This window comes from Vicia villosa, unplaced genomic scaffold (genome assembly GCF_029867415.1).
Source record: "Vicia villosa cultivar HV-30 ecotype Madison, WI unplaced genomic scaffold, Vvil1.0 ctg.000025F_1_1, whole genome shotgun sequence".
NCBI lineage: Eukaryota > Viridiplantae > Streptophyta > Magnoliopsida > Fabales > Fabaceae > Vicia > Vicia villosa.
The window spans coordinates 1043612-1063560 of record NW_026704957.1 but is presented as its reverse complement, the minus strand read 5'-3'; the positions used below and the strand labels follow the sequence as shown (position 1 = coordinate 1063560).

General features: G+C 33.7%; 1 protein-coding gene and 1 long non-coding RNA gene across 5 annotated transcripts; one reads left to right on the top strand and one right to left on the bottom strand.

The window, feature by feature from the left end:
- Positions 1-5975: 5975 nt before the first annotated feature.
- On the top strand, positions 5976-8804 carry LOC131622216 (tubulin beta-3 chain). Its single transcript, XM_058893242.1, has 4 exons — positions 5976-6130; positions 6217-6624; positions 6737-7006; positions 7834-8804. Exons 2-4 carry the CDS (start codon positions 6231-6233, stop codon positions 8511-8513), a joined length of 1344 nt encoding a protein of 447 aa, XP_058749225.1. The 5' UTR covers positions 5976-6130; positions 6217-6230; the 3' UTR covers positions 8514-8804.
- Positions 8805-14279: 5475 nt separating this feature from the next.
- On the bottom strand, positions 14280-17993 carry LOC131622215 (uncharacterized). Of its 4 annotated transcripts, XR_009289781.1 has the most exons (5): positions 17334-17993; positions 17128-17247; positions 16295-16494; positions 14883-16176; positions 14280-14531 (listed from the first exon to the last, which is right to left on the bottom strand). It is a non-coding gene; the product is annotated as an uncharacterized LOC131622215 (long non-coding RNA). The 4 variants fall into 4 exon arrangements; XR_009289782.1 differs by having other exon boundaries at positions 14280-16176; positions 17123-17247; positions 17334-17990; XR_009289780.1 differs by having other exon boundaries at positions 14280-16176; positions 16295-16497; positions 17334-17990.
- Positions 17994-19949: the final 1956 nt, after the last annotated feature.

The window sequence follows — 19949 nt, the reverse complement described above, 5'->3', positions numbered from 1 at the left end:
AGGTCTAGAGGAAAATGATCAAGAAACAGACCAAGGCCAAAATGAAAATCAAGATGAAAAACTGACTCAGGATCAAATCATATATGCTTCACCGTAACTCCCTGATATTTGGAAAGAATATAGACCAACTAGAGACCATCTTATCTAGATCGTTAATAGAGATATCTCTAAGGGAGACACTACTCAACGATCTCTTAATAAGGTATGTAAATTTATGGATTTTGTTTCACAAATTGAACAAACATGAATCGACGAAGCCATCATCACTGAACATTGGCCTCTTGCCATGCAAGAAAAATTAAATCAATTTGAAGAAAACAACATTTGGGATGTCATTTCCAAAGCTTCAATTAATATAGTGATTGGTACCCGGTGGGTCTTTCGCAACAAGCTGGACAATGATGGAAATGTTTTGAGAAATAAAGCCAGACTCGTTGCGAAAGGATACAATCAACAGGAAGGAATAGATTTCGATAAAACCTATGCTCCTGTAGCTATATTGGAGGCCATAATGTTATTATTAGCCTTCTCTTGCTCCATGAATTTCAACAATAATATAGCCAAACTCTTTTGCCTTGGGTTGGTTTGTCTTCTTATTTGCTTTTGCTTTCATAATTGATGTTTGAGCCATTGTCTTGGATATTTGTCTTCCATTATCTATCCAGCCTTCTCAAGGATTTGTTAAGCTTTCTTCCATCAAGTGATATGGCATCTGATAGGATTTCTTTTTGATCTTCATCCTCTCCGGTGTTGGTAAAAAGGCAATGCTCTTATTCTTCTTTTCATATTTATCACTTATGGCAATCTCAAGTGTTTGCAAGGGACCAATGAGTTCATCAACTTTCACGATGCTTAAGTCTTGGGCTTATTTAATAGTTGTGACCTTCATGTCAAACTTCCTAGGAAGATATCTTTGGATTTTTCTGACTATCTTTTCTTTAAGACATCTTCTCTCCTAAATCAAATGAAGTGTTGGTAATATCACGAAGTCTGATGTTAAAATTAGAGATGGATTCATCTTATTTCATTGTCAAAATCTCAAATTGTATTGTGAGAAACTACAGTCTTGACATGCATACTTTATGCCTTCATGAGAGGCCTAGAGAATCTCCCAAGCCTATTTAACTTCAGTATTTAAGTGTTGATTAGTCTGAACATATTTTTGTCAACACCATTGAATATATCATTAAAGGCTTTGTCGTTTGCAAGAGCTTTATTATTTTCATCTTTGGACCAATCAGTGTCTGGCTTCAAACTTGTCGTACCATCTTGAAAGCTAATCACATGTTTCCAACCTTTAATCACAAAATAAATAAGATGACATAATCAATAAAATTTAAATTTTATCATGCTCAAGTCCACAATAATCCAAAACATATTTTACTAAATCTTCTTTAAGTTATCAATAAACTCATTTCTCACGAAGACTAGTTATTCATTGAAGCTTTGTTGTAAGATTCAGATAAGGATTATTAAATGTTTTAGTTGTTGAGATATAATTATTCACATTATCTTAAGAGTAATCCAAATTACATTCATATATGTGTCGTTTGTCTTCAAGAATTATGTTGTATAATATGATGCAAGCCTATATTGTATGTTTAAGGGTTTCTGTGTGTCAAATATGCGTTGGGCCACACAAAATTTCAAATAGAGATTGGAGCATTCCCAATTCTTGCTCCATATTCTTTCTCGTTGTTTCTTGATATTAGAAAAATATATTTTTTCTTTTCTCGTCGAGGCATTGGAATGGTCTTGACAAATATGGTTGATCCAGAATATATACACATATATAATATGCAATATTATATGGAGTTTCATTAATTGTATATTGCACAGTCATTACAATAAATCACGCTTTTTATGACGAAGTTTTCACCCCGCAGAATAAAAAACCGCAGGTACATGTGACTGGAACACCTTGTTTTATTTAAAAAATAAATAATAAATATGTTACTTCAGATTTAAATAAAACCGATATAAATATATATGCTCAAGGTTTGAGGTTCGATTCCTAGCTCCTGCTATTTAATGTTTTATATGAAACCAAAAAGACTCATTTATTTTTTTTAGATTTTACGACGGATATGTTATCTCGGTTTTCTGTAAAACCAAGATAAAAACTCACTAATTAAATATGTTATTCTTATTATTCTTGTTGTTGTTGTTCTCCATTACTGTTGTTTTTGTTTTTGTTGTTCTCCATTAATGTTATTCTTGTTGTTGTTCTTAAATTTTGTTACAATTACTTTGGGTTGTTTTAGGTTTTGATTTTGGTGTTTTCAATGGTTATGCAAACACCTGTTTTTATAAGAATAAATCTCGGTTAATGTACAAACTTCCTTGAAGACTATGCATCAAGAATCTGGGAAAGACAACAAGAAGGAATATGAGAAAGACAACAAGATAATTTACTGTAAGTTATAATTTCTATGTTTTAGATTTTGTGTATGAAGCATTAGAGTGCCATTCATATCTCCTTTATTTTTGTTTTGCTGCAAATGTGTTTTGGTTTTATTCAGATTTAGTAGCATATAACCATAGGATGAAAGCTGATAGATTAATGTGTATGAGAAAAGATTTCTTGAATTCCTTGAAACAATAGAATAAAAGCTCTAAATTAATTGTAACCTTAAGCTGATAAATAAGAAACTATAGAATAAAAATTTTATTAGATAAACTTACAAAAATGTCATTTTTTATTAATCATATCTAAATCCTCTGGCTGAGAGAAAGTTTGACCAAGTATAATCCACTTCATCATCATCATCAAAATCGATGGGGATTGGCCTTTTCACCCTTATTCTTCTTGATCTCCTCCTCTTGAGAGCTCTCTTGGGTCTCAAAGGTTCGGTAGCAGGGTCTCTTTCAATGACTTGGACTTATATAGCTACAATAGCTTTTGTTCTCTCAACATTTGATGAAGTACTCATTTTGTGTTTTGGTTCTTCCTCTGCTCTGATTTCTTTGGACGAAGTTCCATAATAAGTACTCATTTTGATTCTTCCTCTTCTCCGATTTCTTTGGATGAAGTTTTTTTGTGTTTTGGTTCAAAGAGGTTTTCTGCTTTTATATTGGGTTTTCTGATTCTTCCTCTTCGCTGATCTTTGAAAGTCTAAAAGCCAACAAATTTCACGCATATCAAGTTTCCTTCTAATTATTGCTTCTTTAATTCTCCACATTTTCTTCTCTTGGAAGTTGGAAAGATCATTTAGTTGACTAGCTACCTTGAGCTGTTGAATGATCATATCTCTCTGTCTTTTCAATTATTTTCCTTTCTTTGATATTCCTTCCACTCCTTCTTACGCATAATTTGATGTAATGATGTGTACATTGTAGGTTGTTTTGTTCCTAATAGAATTGTGTCATTGATGTTATTATTATTCTTGTTGTTCTTGTTGTTGTTGTTATTATTCTCCATTACAGTTGTTGTTAAGAATATTGATCTATTACCTCAGTTCTTCAAAACACCGAGTGTTAATAATGGGCGCGCCATCTAGTTTTGAAAATAATAAAAATGTTGATGTTGGGAATCGAGTCCACGTATAGTTAACTTTACCCCTCACTGTTTTAATATTTGAGGTGATAAGGGGTAGCTTTTCACGACGCTCTTTGTTACCTCGCTTCCGTAGCCAAGGTCAAACGCATTTCGTGTTCGGTGTTAGGTGTGTTTTTTTGTAGTAGTGAGTGGAAGATTGTCCTTCCGAAATATCGTTAAACACTTAGATTGATTTAAAATAGTATTGTCATTGTTTGAACCTACAATACCAAAAAAAATATGTCAAATCCTCAAGTCTTGTGATGTAAATCCTCAAGTCTTGTGATGTATGCCAAAAAATGGAGCTTTCCATGCAATTAGACAAAATTACCATTTTCAGTGTATACAATCAAAGAAACCTAACATACGTGCAAAGCCACGTGTCTGCCCCATTTGTAAAATATTATCAACATTATTGTTGTTAGGGCTTCTCCAATATTCATCCTAAAATACCTTGTTCACTCCCGTTACGAATTTCTCAAAGCACTCAATTGTAGTGCATTCATCGATTCGAAATACTATTCTACAATGTTGATAGGAGATCCATATGCCAACATACACATAACAATAATGCATTTATGCAACAGTTAAAGGCCAATTTTATCCATTGCATCAATCCTCATATGAAAATACTCAACATGATTTCTAAGGGCGGTTACAGTTCAAAGAACACACATGAATATGCATTTGGAACCTTCATTAGAATTGAACATTTGTTTATACTGAACTTTAATAGAAATAGTAATTCCACAATCAACTATGTCATTCTTCACAATTTTTATCTATCAGTGTTTTTCTTGTTTTGAGTTTAGTAGAATTTCCATATTGATGGTTCTTCTCGAGCATTGACATCAATAATTTCTCATGTGTTGTCAATAAACGCATCTTCCATCAACTCCTAAAAGAGTCTATTGAGATCATTTGAAATAGTTGAATCAATTAAAATAAAAGAGATTTGTTAAAATGTGAGAAGATTCCCACTTAAAATAACAACTACGTCTCACTCACTTTTAGTAACAACTAGTTTGAATAGTGTCTATTTCATTAATGATTATTTTGAATAACAAAATTTGAATAATGACTGATTTAAATAATGCTTAGTTTAACAATTAAGAAATAATTTTGTAAGTTAAAGTAATCAAGGCAATTAAAAAAATATTTTGTGAGTTAAAGTAATCAAATCAAGTTTAATCAGAAACAAAAAATTAAATAAAAATCAAATATCATTTTAAAATAATATGTATTTATCAATATTGAAATTCAAATCAATATAAAAACAATAGATATTTCTGATTATACTTTAAAAGAATTTTTTTCCTTAATATAATTTTTTATTAGCCTTTTGAGTACCACATAAATCTCAACACGTTAAAAATTATTTCAACTAATTTTTTAAAAATAGAATAAAAACTAAAAGTAAATAACATATAATTGTAGGAATAAAAAAAGAAGTAAATTTACAAAATTATAAAGATTACAATTGAAAAGATAAATTTCAATAAACTAATACTATATTTAAATGTGGTTAAAGGTAGTGCACACTGTCATTCAATTGAGATTTATCAATCAGTCATGTCATATAATTATTTTAAAAATAACAGTGTAACTTGACATTTAACATGGTCGTGATTAGTTGACCGTACAAAATTATTTTACAATGTATATCCTTTTTTTCTCTATTTAAATTTTGTTGAAAATCATAAGAGAGAAATATAATTTATGCTTTCTTATACTAAACATATATATATATATATATATATATATATATATATATATATATATATATATATATATATATATATATATATATATATATATATATATATATGAGGAGAGTTATATTGACTCCAAGAGTAAGTGTACAACACTTACTCCAAATCATAATCATTGATTATCATTAATCCAACGGTTTTAATTAAAATTTTATATAGAAAAATATTTCCAAAAATAACTAGATTAATATATATATATATATATATATATATATATATATATATATATATATATATATATTTTGGAAAATATCATATATTACTATCCTATTAAAAATTAATAAAGCCGGCCAATCTAAAACATATATTAGTATTTTCTTTAAACTAAATTATTTTGAGATGAAGACTGTAATTAACAAAATAGGGATAATTTCTCTTTCAAATAAAGAAGAAATTTTTTGAAAGAAACAAAACATAGGTCTCTCTCACTGACGGATTTGGTTGACGCGGACAAAGACTTTACAACCCAAACAGTTACCACGTCCAAATTATTCTTCTTACTCTTCTCTTTCGTACTGAAGGGTTATTTCGTAATTCAACAAAAGGGTATATCTGTCCTACCACAATTACTCTGCACCAATACCAAACAACACTTCAAAAATTTAAATAATCAAATATTTCAATCTCCACCGTCAGCAGGGCTCCATCGAACGGCCCACATTGCTTCTCAATCCAAAGCGAGGGAACAAACTTGAATCAATACGTTAGTCCAAACTCTCACTCTCTCTCGCTATAAAAATCCCGCTCAACCATTTCCCTGCTCCCAAATTTTCTCACTCTACACTCTCTCACTCCTCACGCATCTTCATCACCGCCACAGGTTCATCTCTTTCTCTCTCTGCATCTAGATCTGGTTTCATCAATTGAATTTTTCTGAAATTAACCATTTCGGTGTTTGAATTACAGGAAAAACAAAGAAGATGAGGGAAATCCTTCACGTTCAAGGAGGACAATGCGGTAACCAGATCGGTTCGAAGTTCTGGGAGGTTGTTTGCGACGAGCACGGCATAGATCCAACCGGAAGATACGTCGGAAACTCAGATCTGCAACTCGAGCGCGTGAATGTCTACTACAACGAAGCATCGTGTGGAAGGTTTGTTCCACGCGCCATCCTCATGGACTTGGAGCCTGGTACTATGGACAGTGTCCGAACTGGTCCTTACGGTCAGATCTTCCGTCCTGATAACTTCGTCTTCGGTCAGTCCGGCGCCGGTAACAATTGGGCGAAAGGACACTATACTGAAGGCGCTGAGCTTATTGACTCCGTTCTCGATGTTGTTAGAAAGGAAGCTGAGAATTGCGACTGTCTTCAAGGTAGTTTAACTTAACCGTACTGATCTGAACCGGATTGAACCGGATCGGATCGAACCGGATCGATGAGTTTTTTGGTTATTTCGGTTGCTAATTTTGTGTTTGGTTTTGGTAGGGTTTCAGGTGTGTCATTCGTTAGGTGGAGGAACGGGATCTGGAATGGGAACGCTGTTGATATCGAAGATTAGAGAGGAGTATCCTGATAGGATGATGCTGACTTTCTCAGTGTTTCCTTCGCCTAAGGTCTCTGATACTGTTGTTGAGCCTTACAATGCTACTCTCTCAGTTCATCAGTTGGTGGAGAATGCTGATGAGTGTATGGTTCTTGATAATGAAGCTCTGTATGATATTTGCTTCAGGACTCTCAAGTTGACCACTCCTAGCTGTGAGTATTGTTCTCTTTTCATGTGATCTAAATAGATTTTACATTGCTTGTTACTAGATAGGAGATCTGATGATGATATTGTAGATGACTAAGGTGCTTCACATGTCAATGATTCTTTGATTTGTTTTGTTTGATTTGTTTTGGTAGATGGATTGAGAGTTAGATCAGTCAAATTATGATAACTCTTTACTAGTGACTACGGTTTTCTTCTAGCATTTGATTCAGTCAAATGAGTCTAATGTCCTTAATTTGCATTTAATTAGTCAAATTAGTTTTCTATTATGCGATTTGAATGATTGAATTGGCTGTGTGATACTGGTTGAGGACTTGAATTGGCTGTGTGATACTTGTTGAGGACTTGAATTGACTGGTTAAAGATGTTTAAGGGACTTGAATTGACTGATGTGATTGTTGAAGCTCTCCTAATGACACTTATACTTTGGATTGTCGATGCTTCTTGCAATTGTTCATCACTTGATTTTGATTGCATAACATGACTGATGCACTTTGGTGTTGATGATTCATTAATTTGTCAATTTACTGAGTACATATGTATATCACTTTTTCTGGTTCACTTATTGTGATTATTGATTAATAATGTATTTTTCTATTCTTTTCATTGTGCACTTTTCATTAAATTGCTTTCACAAGTTTCATTTATGCGATTTGATAAACTGATTTGACCGTGAAGTGTGTTTTTGGATTCAATTTGACTCTTTATTAATGTTTTAAGCAAATTTGATTGCAACTGATTTTTCAATAGTTGGGTAACTTGGTTCTGTTGTTGATGTATGTGATTACTGAAACTGTGTGATTGTTTGTTGCAGTTGGTGATTTGAACCACTTGATCTCAGCAACTATGAGTGGAGTGACTTGCTGTCTTCGTTTCCCGGGTCAACTCAATTCTGATCTCCGGAAACTGGCTGTGAATCTCATCCCGTTCCCTCGTCTGCATTTCTTTATGGTTGGTTTTGCACCTCTCACCTCCCGTGGCTCCCAGCAGTACCGTGCATTGACTGTTCCAGAGCTCACCCAGCAAATGTGGGACTCCAAAAACATGATGTGCGCTGCTGATCCCAGGCACGGTCGCTACCTCACTGCATCTGCCATGTTCAGGGGTAAAATGAGCACCAAAGAGGTGGATGAGCAAATGATTAATGTCCAGAACAAGAACTCTTCGTACTTTGTTGAGTGGATCCCCAACAATGTTAAGTCAAGTGTCTGTGACATTGCTCCTAGAGGTCTCTCCATGGCTTCTACCTTCATTGGTAATTCAACCTCCATTCAGGAAATGTTCAGAAGAGTGAGCGAACAATTTACTGCTATGTTTAGGAGGAAGGCTTTCTTGCATTGGTACACTGGTGAAGGCATGGATGAAATGGAATTCACAGAAGCAGAGAGCAACATGAACGACCTTGTGTCTGAATACCAGCAATACCAGGATGCCACTGCGGATGAAGAATATGACGAAGACGAGGAAGAAGAACCAGAGCATGCATATGAATAAAAGAAATTACAAGTATGATGTGCAAGTGTGTTCAGTAGTACTCTTCTATCTTTAGTGAAGATTGCATTGTAATTAGTACGTTGGAGGAATTCTTGGTATGAGCCTGATGTGGAGAGAATGGAAATTCCAATTTGGGAAATGGAGGTGAGGGTAATTTGGGTACATGGTTTAGAGTAGTTCTGCGCCCATCTGTTTGTTTCTGTATTTTGGCTTGCATTGTTGTTTCTTCTATCTGATTCTGGATTATGTTTCCTTAATATTTTTGTCATTAATATGCATGACTTTTTCACATTGGATCCTTGAAATGTCTGTTGCTATTGTTATTCATATTGAAGTCTATCATGATCTGAGTGACTCAACAACTTTTTGGTGATGTTTGAACAACGCTAAGCTGCAGTATTAATTGGTGTTTTAGACAATAAATATATATCTAGAAAGTCCTTGTGAAAAAGACAATTCATAAGTTACTCTTTTCACTTCCATATGAGAATAAGTTAACTCTTTGTAAGTGGCACATCTCTTTGAATTCGCTTAGGTTTTTTTTTTTGCTAGTGTTTGCTCGAGCTCCCAGTGCGCAGCAAAGTCATTAGAAAATGAAAAAGGAAACAACTGGTGACAGATGAACATCTCTATTTTTAACATTCACTTATTTCTTGAAAGTTGCACCCTCTAGGATCTAGACGTAAGTTGTTTTTTAAGAGGGTCGTGTTAATTTAGAGCACAAGTTGAAAATTTAAAAATAAAAAATTATTTTACATTTAGTTTTAGGGTCATGTTAATTTAGAGCACAAGTTAAAAATTTACAACGCGAAGATGTAAAAAACCTTAAAAGCTGCATTTTACACTTCTAAGGCCTCATACTTCGAGTAAATTAAGGATTATCTTTGAATTTTTTGACATTGCCCACAACTTTACCTTAAGTAAATGTAATTTACCCACAGCTTTACCATGAGTAAACGTATTTTATGCACAACTCTATGTAACTTTAATGAGTATTTGTTCTGATTCTAAAATACAAACACATGCTGATGGGGTGATTTGCCCGAATTATAAAATTCCAAAAAATTGTTAACTTAGAAAAGAAGTTGTGAGAGGAAAGAAATGTTTTGTTGTGGCTTATATGCAAACTTTATATTTTAGATTCCAACACTTTAAAAATAGTTTCGGATCTTAGAATCATAGAGATATCTTTGGATTTTCAAGGGGATTCTTAGTGGTGTCAAAAAAGTAATTTTTTTTTTTTTTTTTTAAGAAAGAAAGAAGATTGCGACCATTTAATTGCTACAAGGACATTTTTTCGGCCCTTTCATGTTACTACAACCGTAATATTCTAAGTTACACGTCAAGAATAATAATTCGAAGCCATTTTTTAAGTCCTTTTATGTTACTACAACAGAAATACCCTAAGTTATATGTTAAGAATAATAACTCGAGACCATTTTTTCGGCCCTTGCATGTTACTACAACAATAATACTCTAACTTACACGTCAAGAATAATAACCCGAGGCCATTTTTTAGCCCTTTCATGTTACTACAACAAAAATACCCCAAGTTACATGTCAAGAATAATAACTCGAGGCCATTACATGTCAAGATAAATAACTCGAGGCCATTTTTCGGCCCTTTCATGTTACTACAATAGTAATACCCCAAGTTACACGTCAAGAATAATAATCCGTGGCATTACAATTTGCTACTGAAAACATCAAACACATTCAAGTCTAAAACGACTAAATAAAAATTTTCTAAATATAAAAAATTCCAAATTCATCAAGGTTAACAAAATACATCAATACAATAGAAACACCATCCGATAGTTCTTCAACATCAAGTCTAATGCTGAAAGTCAAACTCGAGCATCTGCTTATTTGCAAAGTATAAAAACAACGTGGAATAAAATAGTAATCTCAGTGGGTTCTTGGTCTAAACGACTTAATCTCTCTACCCCTTTACCCAGGTTAATGATCAAATGTAAAATCCATAACTTTCATATCCCAAAAGTACTATGGAAGTTCACCTATTTCCTAAAGAGAAATCCTCTTCAATGACTATATGTTTCAATCTTGGAACCATTAGTATAACCATGCATCCTGATACTACAAATAAATGTCTTGGACACCATAAAGTCATGTACACCCACAAGACTCATAATTCCGTGCTTATTTGAGTGTCTCCTCTATTAATTTATACATTGTGACCCTAACATTTTTTTATACAAGTTAGCCAAGGAAGATGTCGTAGTATTGCATAAGTCCCAAATCACTCACACAACTTTCCCATATCATAGGTCAGATCCATAATGCATCCTGATATCGTACATCCATCTTTTACCTTGTCTTGAAATCAGAAATAAGCCCTAAGGTGGATTTCTAAATTTAGGTTATGATCAATCTAGGGTAGTATTATATAGTTTCCACTCAAACTTGAATCTAGGAGCTTAAAGATTCAATTTAGATCAATTTTAAGTCAAAATAATGTTCGAACATATAAAATTTACATCGATTTAGTTTGGTTTTTAGTAATTTTGGAAAATGGAACCAAACAAACTAAACGATTTGAATTGATTGTTGGTCTAAAACACTTATTCTTTCTTCAAATAATACATATATATCATGTAACAATTTTATTTTGCACTATTTTTTTTCAAACATTCATTTCTTTCAAATAAAATATTCCATGCTTTCAATTTTTTTAAACAAATTTAATTTAAATTAAATTAATTCGTACAACACAATCAAAACAATTATATTTCACCATCAAATACAAATACGTCCATCTTAAAATTAAATAAATCCATACAACATACTCAAAATGATGATATTAAATTTACCATAAAATTACAAAAATACCAAAACAAGTTCACCATCAAATTAAATTCAATCAAAATAAGTTCACAATATAAAACTAAGGTCACCATGAAATTACAAATACAATGAAAAATTAAATTATACTTTATTCCAAATTTTTAAATGGCCAATTCACCATCCCAAAATAAATTAAAATAAACACATATTTAAAATGTATAACATTAAATTTTTTTCCAGTTTGAATATATCTGTTAAATGCAAAAGAACTCAAAAGAAAAGCAAATAACAGTTCGGGAATGACTGATTTATTCCTTGTGGAAATGCAGCTAATAAATAGAGCAAACCTAATGTGTTGTAACAGACTACAACCCATGTTCTGCTAGAATTTAGGAAACAAACTTGACTACAAAAATTAAATTAAATCTAATAACAAATACTGCTAAAAACTAAGACACTTTTGGCTAAGCCTTATCATTCCCTCCCTTGAACTAGACTGCATTTGCAGCTAGTTAACTCCTGAAACTTCACAAACTCCAAGCTTCCTTCTCAGCTCCCGAAATGACTCCAATTTCAATGGTTTGGTGAAGATGTCCGCTAACTGATGTCTTGAACCACAAAACTGAAGCTGCACAACTCCATCATTCACAAGCTCTCTTAAGAAATGATAGTGCACATCAATGTGCTTGCTCCTGCCATGCATCACTGGGTTCCTTGACAACTTAATTGTTAAGCTATTGTCACAAAAGATGACAGTACTTCTACTGCCCTTGTAGCCTATTTTTTCTAGCACCCTTTGCATCCATATTGCTTGACAACTACTTCCCGCAGCTGCTACAAATTCGGCTTCCGTCGTGCTCAACGTTACTATCGGTTGCTTTCGAGAAGACTAAGCTACTGCAGCTCCACTTAGCATAAAAACATAACCTGAAGTGCTTCTTCTATCCTCCACAGATCCATCATAATCACTGTCAGTAAAGCCAATCAATTCCATATTTCCTTCCCTTTTGTAAAGAATGCCGTACATTGCAGTACCTTGCAGGTAACATAGAATTCTTTTCGCCGCTGAATAATGAACTTCTGTAGGTCTTGACATATACCTGCTCAATAAGCTAACTGCATACATTATGTCCGACCTTGTCACGGTCAAGTACATCAGGCTTCCAATAAGCTGTTTCAAAAATGAACCATCCATCTCAACACCATTGTCATCTTTGGAGATTTTAAATCCTGGAACCATTGGATTTTCAACAAAATTGCTATGCTTCATTCCAAACCTTCTCAACACTTTTGTCACATACTTTGTTTGACTGATGAATATACCACCAACAAATTGAATTACCTCAATACCAAGAAAATACCTCATCTTTCCCAAGTCTGACATATCAAATTCCTTCATCATGGACTCTTTGAATTCAGACATCATGTTTTCATCATCTCCGGTATAAATTAAATCATCAACATACAAGCTAATGATCAAATATTTACCTTGTTTGACTTTGGTAAACAAAGTTTGCTCACTATCCTCCTTCTCAAAGCCTTCCTTTCTGAAGTATGATTCAATTCGGTTGAACCAAGCTCGTGGTGCCTGCTTGAGTCCTTACAAAGCTTTTTTAAGCTTATATACCTTATGCTCCTCATTCTTTATTTCACAACCCCTTGGCTGCTCCACGTACACATTTTCAGCTAACTTCCCATGAAGATAGGCTGACTTCACGTCCAGCTGAAACACACACCAGCTTCTCTGTGCAGCAAGTGCCAAAATCATTCGAACCGTGTTCATACGAGCTACAGGAGCATATACTTCTTCATAATCAACTCCGTATTTCTGAGCATACCCTTTGGCGACCAAGCGAGCCTTGTATTTTTCTAATTCTCCAAGCTCATTCAACTTGGTTTTGTACACCCATTTGACTCCTATTTTTTTCGCTTCTTTCGGCAGCTCCGTGAGATCCCACGTTCCATTCTTCTCAATTGATTTCATTTCTACATCCATGACTATCCTCCGTTTCTCTTCCTTTACTGCTTCATCAAATGAAGTAGGATCAGAGTTAACTGCATGAGAAAACATGACTAAGTGAGTTTGTACCTCTTCCTCTTCATCAGAAAGGCCTTCACCGGAGACATAGTCATTCATCCACCTTGGTGCTCTTCTATTTCGGGGTTCTGTCACTGGAGAAGGTGCATCTTCTTCTTCATTACCATCAGCTGCATTTTCTTCTTCATTACTATCACTCGATTCCTCCCTTTCTCCACTTTTCTCATCTTCCCATTCCAAATCAACTGTGTTACACTAGTGCAGAAACTACTTTTTACATCGGGCGAAAAATACTTTTTACATCGGTTCTGGATCCGATGTAAAGCCAGGCGATGTAATAAGTCTAAGACATTTTACATCGGTTTAAGGCCCGATATGAAAAATTAACATACCACATCGGTTGAATCAGATGTCTGATGTGAAAAATAATGCAATTTTTTATTAAAAAATTATGCGCCATATTTTACATCGGTTTTCATCCACACCCGATGTAATAGATAATTTTTACATCGGTTTTCATTCACACCCGATGTAATAGATTGTTTTTACATCGGTTTTCAGCTTTGCCCGATGTAATAGACCTGTTTTTACATTGGTTTTAATAATGCCGATGTAATATGTTTACTGCTTTTAAGTATATAATGGATGTTTTTCCTATTTTAACCTGTAATTTATTTTGTACCTAATTTTCCATATAAGATTTAAATACCACACAGACCAAAGTTAGGTCGCTATTTTGCATATTTTTCCCACAACACATAGACCACATTTAATTGCACCAAATTGCTAATATGCATATATATATATATATATATATATATATATATATATATATATATATATATATATATATATATATATATATATATATATATATATATATATATATATATATATATATATATATATATATATTCGTCAAAATATAAAAAAGTATTATTCAAGGATACACAAGTGTCTAAAATGATAAGAAAGGTTTACACACGGTTTACAACTACAAAATAATAACACAACAAATATCCAACCATTTAAGTCCTTTCGCGCACTTGAAAAACCAACATGTATCCACGAGAAACATAAAGTTATTCTTTATATAACTCAAAGAAATATTTTGCCCAACACAGTCGCAAATCATACAAATCTTCTTGTGTCAATTCTGTAGGATCATCGAATACCTGCAATACGTAAAAAACAATAGAGTTATTCTTTAAAAGTTTATATTAATTTGCAAAACTGTAGAAATTCCATCACTCCATGTTCGTACTCAGCACTTAATCGATTAGCTCTCATCCAACTACAATCCATGCTTATGTTCTGAAATTAATGCATACAGAGTTAAATCATTGGGATGCCTACAATAGTCCCTCTTTTGGACACATTAGATAGAACAAAAGTCTCTACGTGCAAACACGTGGCATTAAATTAAATCATAAAAATTATTCCTAACAGTGTTCGCTTTGTTGTATAGTAATCTATTTTAATACTTAAGCAATAGGAACATGTTTAAGACATAAAGTATTACCAACCTTGAAATATCAAAATCAATAGCTATGCTCGGTACCGGAAATGAGTTCAAATTTGTACTTCAACTTACAAGAACAACAGTTGATCCTTTACATCATACTCAAATATAATTCAACAATTGTAAAGGAGTACTAGTAGCATTAAACAAGAATCATCTGTAACATACCAAGAATATATCAAAAATCGAAAGATAAATAAAAAACTATCTCTTACTTTAAATTTACTTAATTATTTATTTAGAGGTCTGGTTTTTGTTTGTCACTATGGTTCAGCGTTATTCATGACTATCTAAATAAAATAAATATAGTATGTGAATATCCAGCATGTGAATAGAATAACCAGCAAAGTCCAATACTCATGTAATTCATGATTATATAAATAAAATAAATATAGTATGTGTCACAAGTTATGTTCAAACATCATAAATACAGTTAATGATTCTTCTAGATACCATGTGTCAACAAATACCATTTTTTTTCTTATATTAAACAAGTCTTAAAATATATGTTAGCTTCTTCTTCTAAAGAGTTAAATGCCCACAAATTGTTCTCCGTCAATGTTTACAATAAACACACACTTAAGTGTCCCACCAAGAATTAGGACATTAAAATAAAGCCTGGTTTCTGTCTTAACTTAAATACCCAAATGTTAAATAGCAAACAAAGGACATCACATACCACATAAGTCTATAAGTACATGCCAATTACCTCTTCTAAAGAGTTATCTACATGCTTATACAATAGAGTTATAAACAAACTAGTTAGATTCCAAATTCAAAATGAAGATCAAGTCTATCTGACACAGAATTTATAATCCTATAAGTCCCTTGCACACAATTTGTTATCTTTTTTTCAATGAATCAAAAGATCTTTTTTTATCTTATCAATTAATCAAAAGCTCTTGTTACTAATTTTTCATGAGATATTAACTTTCAATTTGAGATATATCAAACTAAATTGTTCACCACTACTGAAAAGTTCTGCCAATCAGGACCCTCCCCCTTGAAAAGACCGACCTCTCGAATAATTAAGGATGAAGAAGTAATTTAAAATGAAATAATAATGTTGGAGATTAAGTTTTGTACTGACCCCACCATTGGCAAGGGCAACTGCCATCAAAGTTGTTGCTTGAATAACCCATAAAAGAGGAGAAGTTGTCTTACATTTATCTCTTCAAGTTTAATGGTAGTAGCTAGGGAGAAGATGTGTTACTTTTATCTCTTCAAGTTTGTTAGGACCAAAAATGTGAAGTCGTGCTCCGGCATCGTCGGATGAAAGTCCTGTAGGGGATGTTTTCCTGAACATTATGATGATAAAATGTTAATAATGCTGATTGAAGTTGAAAATGCAATATATAAAAATATATATTTAGAAATTAAATAAATAGTATTATGCTTCTATTGGTTCTGCTTTACCTTCACCTGTATCCTATTCAAATTCACATAGTGCTTCTTCAATGGATTATTTCACATTGAGCTCTCCGTCCAGTTCGATACAGTCCATGTTGACACTGTCTTTGACTCCATGTGGCCGACTCAGTCTCATGATGCAGTCCCTACACTTCAGTTGCCGAGAAGTAGATTGAAAATTGCATTGAATGCAAGAGTACAAACACCTGCTAAATTAAGAAAAAAATAAACTCCTTTCATCCCCAACCATGTGTGACTGAGTTGTTAAACGTGGCCACACTTTGAAACTTAAACAAAATGCACCCACACAAAACAACACTCAACTCTACACATAGCAGTTTCATATTAGAGAAACATTCAAAAGTAAAAATCAAGCAAAAGGTTAAAAGGCTACAGCCCATAATTCTACTGGACATCTTAAACTTGAGAAATCAATTATAGATTAAATCAAGGATTACAATTAAATTAATTATATAATTTTACAAAATATTTTAAAGAGTTCACTTATATGCCAAGCCAGGGTAATGACTCAAAGTCAAACTATATCTGAAAATTCTAGGATAAGGACACACAACACTAGTTATATAATCATTTTATGCCCTTCAAATATCATACGAATTGCAAAGAGGGTCATATAGTGATGGAAAGAATTAAATTCAACGCCTGATGAAAATAATCATTATATTGAAAGACTAAATTGAAATGTTCAAGTTAAGGTATCCTAATTCACGAGCATAATTAAACCATATGAAAGGTTCAACGAAGGCCCTTGGGAAGAAGAAAATTAATACTAGTAAACTAGCACACATAACAAAGTATAAAAAGAAAGCAAACCTTACCAGCTTCAAGGGACCAGTCATGGGTATCTCACCATAAACATGCATATCTGTAAGCTTCTTTTCATCAGTTTTTCTTTTCCTGAAGCTTCTTATCTTTCTTCTCATTCTCAAGTTTTTCTCCTACAAGAAATTGTCACCACTATGAAATCAAAACAAATCGAAGAGTGAGTTTGAAAAATTAGGGGAAATCGAAGAGCGAGAAGTACTTCGGAGTTTGAATTCATTAATATTCAAATCTGGTTTTTGGAGTGAAGAGTTTCGGTATCATGAGAGAATGAGCTATGTGATTTCGGAGCTGTGCGATGAAAGAAGCGTTTCGGTGAATCTGGGTTTCGGTGAAATGCGTTTCAGTGAAATGGGTTTTGATGAATCTGGGAATTTGGGTTTCGATGATAACAACGTTGTGCTGTTTCAATTTCAATGCTTTGAATTTGGGTGATAAGAACATTTGAGGATGAATGTGGTAATTTGATAATATATTTGGATGAATGTCGTCGGAGGAGGTCGAAGGGAGGAGGTGAGGTTTCGGCAGAAGAGGTTTCGGCAGAAATCAACAGCAACAATCAGAACAGAGAAGAGGATTTCTCTAGAAATTTCTTAGGTAAAGCACTCAAATCTGCTGCGAGTTCTTCATTTTCTTCTCCGTTTTCTGCGCTTGAATGTTGTTCCATAGATGACTGAAGATTTGGTTCGGTGTGAGTTATTTGTTGCGCATGAAGGGAGGAGGTTTCGAACGGACGAAATAATTTTTGTGTTGAAAAGGAGGCTAGGGTTTTCGTGAAAAATGATGGGAGAGATTTCCCATCGGTTTCTAAATGGACCGATGTAAAGGCCTATGCTGCGAGACATTTCCCGTCGGTTTTTTAACGGACCGATATAAAGGTCCATGATGCAAAACATTTTCTATCGGTAGTTTAATGGACTCATGTAAAATCCCTTATAACACAATTTCAATTTATTTACGAAACTGCCACCGTGTTATTTTTTTCATCAGTGAAATTAAATGTCTGATGTAAAATCACTAAATCAAATATTTTTCACATCAAATTGTTAGAAAACCTGATGTAAAATTCTTTAAAAAATATTTTTCACATCAGTTATCTTAATACCTGATGTAAAATCTTGTAACCAAATGTCTTATTTTTAGTAGTGTTATCTTCTCACCATGCTTTTTGTTTGCAAAGTCTTCAACCCTTTGTAGTTGAGATGACCGAATCTTCGGTGCCAGAGGTGCACCGCGTCTTCGGTGGTTGCTTGGAAGCACTCTTCCTTGCTGTCTCTTTTGATTGATGAAGTGCTTGATAACAGCATGAACATTCGATTTGCTGTCATGTTGGTTTGGAATACCAAACCTTTTGTGCCGTGATAAATCCGACACTAATTTGACTGCATTAGAATAGCCAAACCCTTTTCTTGCAGTTGTCCAACACTGAGTAGATTATTCTGCAAACCGGGCACATAATAGACATCTCGTACAAGGTGATTTACTCCTTTGATAGTCAATTGAACACTTCCTTTTCCAACAACGTTCATGCTTGCATAATTTCCCAACCTAACCACCTTATTGAACCCTTCTTCTAAATCACGGAAGAGTGATGAATCACCACACATGTGATTACTGCAGCCAGAGTCAATATACCACACAACATCTCAATCTCCTCCAAGCATGTCAACATACGCCATTAGCACCAATTCTTCCGATTCCTCCAAACCAGCATAATTTGCTTAGCACTCGTACTGGAAGTGTCCAAGCTTATGACACTTGTAACACTCAACTGTTTCCTTATTCCTCGATTGGCTACCCCTGCCTCTGCCGTATCCTCGACCTCCTCGGAAAGCAACTCTTCCTCTTCCTCTTCCACCATAAATCTCTTCATGAGTCACCTTCAAAGCATGTTCATCTTCTCCACGTACTTTGAGTTTTTGCTCATGAACAAGCAGAGAGCTTTGCAAGGCATCCACAAATAGTTGATCTATGTCCTTGGCTTCCTCAATGGAACAAACAATGTAGTTCCACTTATCAGTGAAGGTTCTCAAAATCTTCTCAACGATCTTGACGTCACCCACATCTCCCCATAATTCCCCATGTTGTTTGCAACCGTCATTACTCGACCAAAATAATCTGTGATCGATTCACCCTGCTTCATTGCTAAGACTTCAAAGTCCCGACGTTGACGATTGAGCTGAGCTCTCTTCACTCGAGCATTGCCTTGACACTTCAACTTCATGGAATCCCAGAGTTGTTTAGATGTCTCCTTCTGTGTGATTGTCTTCATCCAATTATTCTTGTAAATAAATAATCTTAGGTTTGATTATCGAACTTTGGGTACAAATCAATGTCTCAGCAGTAGTTAAATTCAAACTAGTGCAAATAGATAATGTACCGACCACCCGTGCCAAAAGTTGACTCAGAGGAAGTTGTACACGAGTAAGGATCCTCTTCATTTCTAAAAAGAAATGGAGGTGTTCATTACTATGATTTTAGTGTATAAATATCTAATTAATGTCACAATTTTTAAAAATACATGCATTTATATCTTTTATTTTTTTGAAAACTATAGTAATGGACACCTCTATTTCTTTTGAGAAATAGAGAGAATCCTTACTCGTTGTACACACCACTATAACCAATATATTTTTTTCATGCTAGAAAGGACCAAATAATTTTTAGAGTTTCCTTTCCAATAGCTCAAAATATCTATTGAATGATCTTTGCAATCATCATTATCATCCCTGTTGTGAATTCAATGCCAAGAACAAAGTATAAAACAAGGAAGAATAAAGGACAAGGAAGAAGAGGAACACAAGAATTGGTTATAACT